This window comes from Otolemur garnettii, unplaced genomic scaffold (assembly GCF_000181295.1).
Source record: "Otolemur garnettii isolate 467f Iridium unplaced genomic scaffold, OtoGar3 scaffold00073, whole genome shotgun sequence".
Classification (NCBI taxonomy): Eukaryota; Metazoa; Chordata; class Mammalia; order Primates; family Galagidae; genus Otolemur; species Otolemur garnettii.
Genome location: NW_003852468.1, coordinates 6,842,558 through 6,850,682, shown reverse-complemented (window position 1 = coordinate 6,850,682; position 8,125 = coordinate 6,842,558). Strand labels below are relative to the sequence as shown.

Here is an 8,125-nt window from a genome sequence, read left to right as displayed (position 1 = left end):
ATTCTCTTGCTTCAGCCTCCTAAGTAGCTGGGACTACAGGCACCCTCCACAATAGCCAGTTATTTTTAAGAGATGGGGTCTCACTCTTGCTCAGGCTGGTCTGCAACTCCTGAGCCCAGGCAATCCACCTGCCTTGGCCCCTCAGAGTGCTAGGATTACAGGCATAAGCCACCTTGCCCGGCCCAGTGTACACTTAGCTCTTAATGTGGTTAACATCTGCAGTTAACAACATTTGGAAAAGTACAGGAACCACCTTTCTCCTGCTTAAAACTTAGTCAACATTTTTTTCATGTTACTTCAATATAAATAATCCTTTCACGAATAAATTATTCCACAAATGGGGGGGGGACCCAGATAACGTACATACTGAAATGCTCGATCCAATTATTTATGTATTTGGAGATAAGGTTTTGCTCTTTTGTTCAGGCTATACTGTAGTCATGTCATAGCTCAATACAACCTCAAACTCCTGGGGTCAAGGCAAGAGTTTCTGCCTCAGCATCCTCACTCCAAAGTAGCTGGGACTGAAGCCTGGGGTACCATGCCTGGCTAATTTTTTCACTTTTCCTTTTTTTTTTTTGAGACAGAGTCTCACTTTGTCGCCCTTGGTAGAGTGCTGTGGCATCACAGCTCACAGCAACCTCAAACTCTTGGGCTAAAGCAATTCTCTTGCCTCAGCCTCCCAAGTAGGTGGGACTTAAAGGCATCTGCCACAATGCTTCTGCTATTTTTAGAAATGAGGGCTCGTTCTGGCTCAGGCTGGTCTCTAGCTGTGAGCTCAGGCAAACCACCCACCTCGGCCTCCCAGAGTGCCGAGATTACAGGAGTAAGCCACCTCACCCAGCCCTCATGTTTTGTTTTGAGGCTGGCCTCCAACTCTTTAGCCTCCCAAAGTATTACAATTACAGGTATAAGCCATAGTGCCCAGCCTGAATCCAGTAAGGCTATTTTACATTTGATTGAGCTCATTAGATTCTAACTAGTATCTAGGATGCACTTCCAGGTTAAACATCTGAAACAGTATGTATTTAGATGTGGTCTGTCCATTCATTAGCACACAACTGTTAAACATCTAGGGTCTGATACCTCAGTGGCTCTAAAAGAGTTAAAGTAATGAAGGTCATGCATATTACAAAACGCCAGATTACTTGCTGTAGGCTAGACCTTAGAGACTAGAGAATTCCTTTGAGAATTTACTCATGGGCCCCATCTCAAAAAAAGTGTACACACAAATTTCGCCATTAAGTGAGTGAGTTCGTGGAGCCCAGCAAGTCAATGTCAGAATAAGAACCTCAGAGAAACCCCTTATCTACGTTATTTTCAACAGACTGTATCTATGTGACAATTAAGTAATAGTTAAGCAAGCAGTGGTTAAAGATAGTATTTTAAATTCACTTTTACGTCAACTAAAACTCTCAATCCAAAATAAAAGTACGCGAGAATACTCCTTCATACCTGGGCTCAAGACATCACACTTACTTCAAAAGCAGAATAATCCGGGGCTGTCAGGTAGCTCAGGTAGTTCTTAGTCGGTCGGTATCTGCGGGTTTCCTCTTCCACCAGCGCCGCAGCCTAAGAACAAGAACAAGAGCCAGGGTAGCAGCGGCAAAGTGTGAGTGCTTCTCTCAGGACTAGGCCAGAGAGCGCTGAGTCACCTCCACAGACACCCCACACTCACCGCTTCCCGCACACCAGGCGCTTCATAACCTTGATCAAAATACGGCAGTGCATCCACCACAACCTCTCCAGCCACCAAGCCGGTGCCCGCCATTACCGGACCCTAGGCAGGCCTGCGCTTAGTTTGCGCAGGCTCAGTAGCATTTAATTATGCCGGCGCCTAACACTGACGTAATCCAGATCGCCCGCACACTGGTCTTGGCGCATGCTCAGTTGCTAAGTCTGAAGGCGCGAGAGCCCGGAAGCTAGAAATTGCCGGGCTAATTTGGAGCAGACGTGATGTCACATCCTGGACTCTGGGCGTCCGCGGAGGCTCCCAACTTCCTGTCCTGTGGTTGCTGCGCTTTTTCCCTGAGAGTGGCTGCGATTTGGTGTATTTGAGACTTTTACTTTCCTCCAGAAGATTGATGCCTGGAAGGAGAACTCTTAGAACTTTTGACAGGAACTAGCAGCAGGATTTGGCAGGGAAAGAAACTGGTTTCCCGGCTCATTCCCCTTCTGTTTTCTTCTCTTAATACTTCTCTGCCTTTGTGTTGGGCTTCTCTTGCCGTACCTCCACTATCCTTCATTCTCGTCGTCCCAGTAATCTTGCACTGGATAACTAGTTTTTTCAGAGTCTGAAAATGGGCGCCAGTCTCGGAGTAAAATTGCGAAGCTTTAGGGGCTGTGGTAACAAAAGGAATTTTAACCTTCCTGTAGGGCGAGCTTGGTAACCGTTCAACCACCGGCAATGTTTTAAAACCCTGTTATTTTGCCATTACTGTGTATAAAACTCAGTCATTTTGCCTTTAGGACTTAACGGTAATAGAATAGCGCTCCGCATTACCTCCCAACCATACTATCAGTGCACCTTCTCTGCCTTCTGGCTCCTAAACAGAACAGCCTTTGTTAGACTGTACACCCTGCCCATGGTGCAACTTAGACCCAGGCTTTGTCTGCCAAGAGCCTGGAAGTGTTAGCTATAGTTATCAATCCTGGTTGATCTAAGGTTGATTCGGATTATCTTTATAATTTAACATTAGGTAAATATGCTAGCTAGTATTTAAGTGAGGTAAAAGATCGTTACATTGTAAGAATTCCCCAACAAATTTGTGGGATTTTTATGTTTATTCATTAAAGGATCTGTAAACAACATTTTATACAAATCTTTTACAAACGTCCAGAATTCGTTTAATGCTTTACAAAAACAAAACATAATAGACCCAAGGAAAGGATGCAGCTTCTGACTGTAGGGATAAGGTAAGACTCCCATCTCTAAAGCAAAGGTCTCCTCACAGAGGGATAGCCGGTATCTATCACAGTAAACTTTCCTACCCCCCGTTTTATAAACACCTTATTATTAGTTGTTCCCTCGGGGTTACAAGGCAAAAAACGACTAAATGGGGTGATGTCTGGTAGGAGTCTCACTGGGGTAAGCTGCGTAAAATCAACATTAATATAAAAAGACATAGGCTCAGTTCTATTCCCTGGACCCACATCTGTAGGAATTATATTACAAAGCACCAATCTTAAATGGTGTCTGCTTCAGATTCATGCATACTGAATAGGTTGTAATGACAATACTGTACAAGTCAATAAATTGTATCACAATACAATGTACAATGTTTTCTAAGTTTGAATAAATATGTTCTGTTCAATATATATGTTCTGTTCCAGTTAAAACCATGAGCAGAAACTGAAGAAAACAAACTAATATTTGTGGTAAAATTTATCAATGAAAATTACACCATCATGGAAAAATTTCTTTCCAGTCACTTCTGTTATACTATCTCAGATATTAAGGGTCTGGGTGCTGAGGTGTCTGCTCAGGAAATGTTCATATTCTGAATTCAATTTAATTAGAGCAAAAAGTCTGACAATTCTAGGGGAGTAAAAAGTGTCTTCTATAGGCACCTATAGTTTAAAGGACCAAGCGTGGTGGCTCACATCTGTAATCCTAGCACTCCGGGAGGCTGAGGCAGGTGGATGGCTTGAGCTCAGGAGTTGGAGACCAACCTGAGCAAGAGCGAATCCCCATCTAAAAAACAGCTGGGCGTTGTGGTGGCGCCTGTAGTCCCAGCTACTTGGGAGGCTGAGGCAAGAGAATCGCTTGAGCCCAAGAGTTTGAGGTTGCTGTGAGCTAAGACGCCATGGGTGACCAAGTGGAACTGTGTCTCAAAAAAAAAAAAAAAAGAAAAAGAAAAAGAAAACAATAACAAAAAAGGACATTATCCTATTAGCTATAATTCACAAAGTTTAATGTTGACACGTGAGGGACAGGCTACTCAAGTGCCACAAATAGGGAGCACAAGCTACAAGATGTCTACTTTGATCAGGTACTCAGTGATAGTGCTAACAAGTAGGAATTCCATATAAGTGAGATTCCCCTAGAATACATATTAGACCAAAAAAAAATGGAGATATGTGATGAGTATATTCCTTAGCTCAGGTCAAGCAGCCCATGGATTTAAAGCTGCCATGATATTTCAGTGGTGAGAATTATCTGTGTAAGGCTAGTATTCTCCACTTCTCTAGTGCCTCTCCAGTACTTTAATTCAGCATTTCTCTTATTATCTCGCCTTTGAGCTTTTTAATAATGTAACACCATCAAGTTGTATTGTAGAAGACAACTGCCTTCACAGACTAAGCACAAAACACAAAGAATGAGCCCAAGAATCAAATCAAAAAGGCCACTATAAAAAACGAGGCATAGTGAAGAGAGAATTGGTTCCAGACCATTCCAACAATTCTCCAGTGATTGTTACAACAGCAACAGGAGACTCCTTCTCCAAGAGCCTGAGTCGCTCTTTAACCTTTTAAAATTTCCAGACTTTTGTGGAATACTTCAGGGCATCCTGACCCTTAGAAAAATATTTTCTTTGGCACTTCCTTTTCTAATTAGGATGGAGACAATCAAAGATTTCATTTCTTCTGCAGAAACTTCATTTTACTTCCTACAGGGATAAAAAGGTAGAGTAAACTCTCAATTCATTTTTATTTACTGTACGTTTGAGTCAAGCCATTTAACAATCTAGTCATTCAGAACAGGCCGAAAGTTAAGCTAACATCTCAAGCTCAGTTGATGTGTTTAACCACCACCCTCTTGCCCTGCCCCAAGTGTCTAATTGTAGAGATAGGAAAGGACTCAGACATCATGTAATCTAGTGGGTTTCAACCCTGAATGTAGGATAAAATCACCTGCCTTCCTTCTCAGAGATTTCCTAAAGTCCAAGGGAAAACATTTTTAAGGTCTCTAGAGATTAATGCCATGCTATAAAGATGAAATAACAGCCTAAGGCATAATTTGTTCATAGTCTCTCACCTAGAGAAGGATGGGGCCTAATTAGGGGGCATACATTTCAAAGACCAACATAAATATAGAATATAGATTCTTCTGTGTTTTAGGCCAGCTATGCCATTGTTCTTTTGTATCATATTGGATAATTGAAAAATCATAAACAACTGTGCAAAATTAGAGACTTGTAGGAAATCTTGCTGCAGTCCTTCTAAACCAGGTTTTTATTTTTGAGACAGAGTCTCAAGCTGTTGCCTTGGATAGAGTGCCAGGGCATCATAGCTCACAGCAACCTCCAACTCAGGCTCAAGCAATCCTCTTGCCTCAGTTTTTTTATTTTTTTATTTTTATTTATTTTTATTTTTTTATTTTTTTGAGACAGAGCCTCAAGCTGTCGCCCTGGGCAGAGTGCTGTGGCATTACAGCTCACAGCAACCTCCAACTCCTGGGCTCAAGCGAGTCTCCTGCCTCAGCCTCCCAAGTAGCTGGGACCACAGGCGCCCGCCACAACGCCCGGCTATTTTTTGGTTGCAGCCGTCATTGTTGTTTGGCGGGTCCGGGCTGGGGATTTGAACCCGCCACCTTAGGTGTACGTGGCTGGCGCCTTAGCCGGTTGAGCTATAGGCGCCGAGCCAGTTTTTTTATTTTTTAATAGAGACGGGGGTCTTGCTTTTGCTCAAGCTGGTCTCAAACTCATGAGCTCAAGCAATCCAACTGTCTAGGCCTCCCAGAGTGCTAGGATTATAGGTGTGAGCCACTGTGCCCAGCCTAAACCAGGTGTTTTGAATCTGGACTCTAAGGATAAGTTTCATGGGGTCCATGAAGACCTTAAAATTCTATGCAAAATATATTGATATGGTTTCTGGGAAAAAGCACCACAGTTTTTATGATTCTCCCAGGAATGTGACCTGACCTAGAAAATATTGATAATTATGTTATGCAAACATATCATGAAGGGTAGTTTTCAGGAAGCTTCATCTGAGGGAAATGGCCCCATAGACCACTCTGATGTGGAATCCCAAGCTTTGAGAAAAAAAATCTTTCTTCAAAATACTTTGGAATTAGGGTCATGGTTTGTGGTCAGTCTACTTGATATTATATTGCTGATCTGTTATAAAGCCTTTGTGATGAGGCCACTTATTGCAAGCTTTCTCAGCCAATTTATCTAACAGGAAAACACAGCAACTCACCAAGACTCCGCAAAATTCTATTCATCCCACTGGGCTCAGACTCAGAAATTGTTTCCAAATACTGGTGGGCCCGGACCTCAAACAATCCTATGAGGAAAACTCATGTTGATGAAATCGTCTAAAACTCAAGACTGGAAATTAACTAAATAAAACTCTGTGAACATCAGCAATATATATTCCATAAAACACTATTATAAGATAAATAATTCTCATAATTAACAACTTAGATTTTGAGCCCTTATAGTTCTGCACTATTTTTTGTTTATATTATATTCAAATCTTTAAAGTATTCACTAAATAGAGAGGGAGAACTTAATGATAGTAACTGACCTTTAACCGCACTTTTCCGAAGCTCTCGGTCCTGGATGAATCCTGCAAACATCTGAGTCTCCATAAAGAGATTGAGGAAATGGCGTACACTTCGGGAGGTGTGGGACTTACGGAATGGCTCCCTTTGGAATACACGCTCTCCACGCTCAGTGACAGTCATATTCAAAGAGTAATGTCCTACCAGCTCCACAAAAAACCTGACAAATGCTTCAGACACCAGAGAGTTGAGTGTCACATCTGCTGCAAAATGAAAGAATAAAAAGAAAGAGAAGGAAAAAAAAATCCCCTAAGTTTTTTGTATCTGAGAACACCAGCTCTGGTTACAGAAGTCATGTCTAAGAAGTCATACATTTAAGGACTGAGAATCTAGGAATATTCATTCCTAGCTTTCTTGCTTTTATTTTTTTTCAGACAGAGTCTCACTTTGTTGTCTTCAGTAGAGTACCATGGCATCATAGCTCACAGCAATCTCAAACTCTTGGGTTCAAGTGATTTTCTTGCCTCAGCCTCCCAAGTAGCTGGGACTTACAGGTGTCCACCACAATGTCCAGCTATTTTTTTTTTTTTTTAGTAGAGTCTGACTTTGTCGCCCCTGAAGAGTGCTGTTGCATCCTAGCTCACAGCCAACTTCAAATTCGTGGGCTTAAGTGATCCTCTTGCCTCAGCCTCCCAAGTAGAGGGACTATAGGTGCCTGCCACAATGCCTGGCTAGTTTTTCAGACATTGGGTCTTGTTATAGCTCAGGCTGGTCTCGAATTGGTGGGCTCAGGCAATTCACCTATCTCAGCCTCCCAAAGTGCTGGGATTATAGGCATGAACCACTGAGCCCAGTGTTAATTCCTAGCTTTTTTCTCCATCACCTACAAAAAGGTAATGGCTTCTATCCTTACTTTTCCCCCCATACATGCTCTTATCACATCCCATAGCCTGGCTTGAACATCTGTGATTTCTCTGTAACTGCTTTATCAAAGCCACTGGTGAGAATCAGCCAAATTTAATCTGCTCTTCTATTTTTATTGATTCCTAAAGTCTATGCTGCATTTGTGCTGACTGCTTTCTCATTTTTCTTGTTCCTCACAGCTTAATGGTCTCCTGATTCCTTTCTTGCCTTTATGACCAAGGGTTCTTTTCTTGCCTTTTCTTCTTCTTCCTAAGCATGGACTATAGGTAATGACTTCTGTTCAACATTGACTTTTTTTTTTTTTGATACAGATTTGCCCTTAGTAGAGTTCTGTGGCATCACAGCTATTATTATTTTTTAGACAGAGTCTTACTATGTCACCCTTGGTAGAGTGCCGTGGTTCACAGCTCACAGCTCACAGCAACCTCAAACTCTTGGGCTTTAGTGATTCTCTTGCCTCAGCCTCCCAAGTAGGTGGGACTACAGGCGCCCGCCACAGTGCCCAGCTATTTTTTGTTGCAGTTTGGCCGGGGCCCTACCCACTGAGCCACAGGCACCGCCCTATTGATGCTTCATTCTTTTTCCACTGCCATGCAGTGCCGGCACTGACACAAATCAAGCTTCCTTACGCACGTGCACTCCCTAGTCTTCCATTGCTCTATTTCTGCACTAAATGCAAAATATCTAACTTACTATGACTTTATAATAAATCTTGATGTCTAATAATGCAAGCCCTCCAATCTTGTTCTTTTT

General features: G+C 42.3%; 2 protein-coding genes across 4 annotated transcripts in view; both read right to left on the bottom strand.

Moving 5' to 3' along the window:
* BCAS2 (BCAS2, pre-mRNA processing factor) overlaps positions 1 to 1,808 on the bottom strand; it is an 18,403-nt gene extending 16,595 nt beyond the window's left edge. The window contains exons 1-2 of one of the 2 annotated variants that reach the window (XM_012807669.2): positions 1,679 to 1,808; positions 1,480 to 1,572 (exon numbers count right to left, since the gene is read on the bottom strand). In XM_012807669.2, the coding sequence (XP_012663123.1) occupies positions 1,480 to 1,572; positions 1,679 to 1,771 (186 nt within the window). In that variant the 5' untranslated portion in view covers positions 1,772 to 1,808. The remainder of the gene's footprint in view (positions 1 to 1,479; positions 1,573 to 1,678) is intronic. The other variant, XM_012807668.2, reaches the window with a different exon arrangement.
* A 2,770-nt stretch (positions 1,809 to 4,578) lies between these two features.
* Positions 4,579 to 8,125, bottom strand: part of DENND2C (DENN domain containing 2C) — a 38,852-nt gene continuing 35,305 nt past the window's right edge. For both annotated transcript variants that reach the window (XM_012807667.1, XM_003793844.3), the window contains 3 exons: positions 6,472 to 6,708; positions 6,142 to 6,228; positions 4,579 to 4,610 (listed from right to left, as the gene is read on the bottom strand). In XM_012807667.1, the coding sequence (XP_012663121.1) occupies positions 4,579 to 4,610; positions 6,142 to 6,228; positions 6,472 to 6,708 (356 nt within the window). The remainder of the gene's footprint in view (positions 4,611 to 6,141; positions 6,229 to 6,471; positions 6,709 to 8,125) is intronic.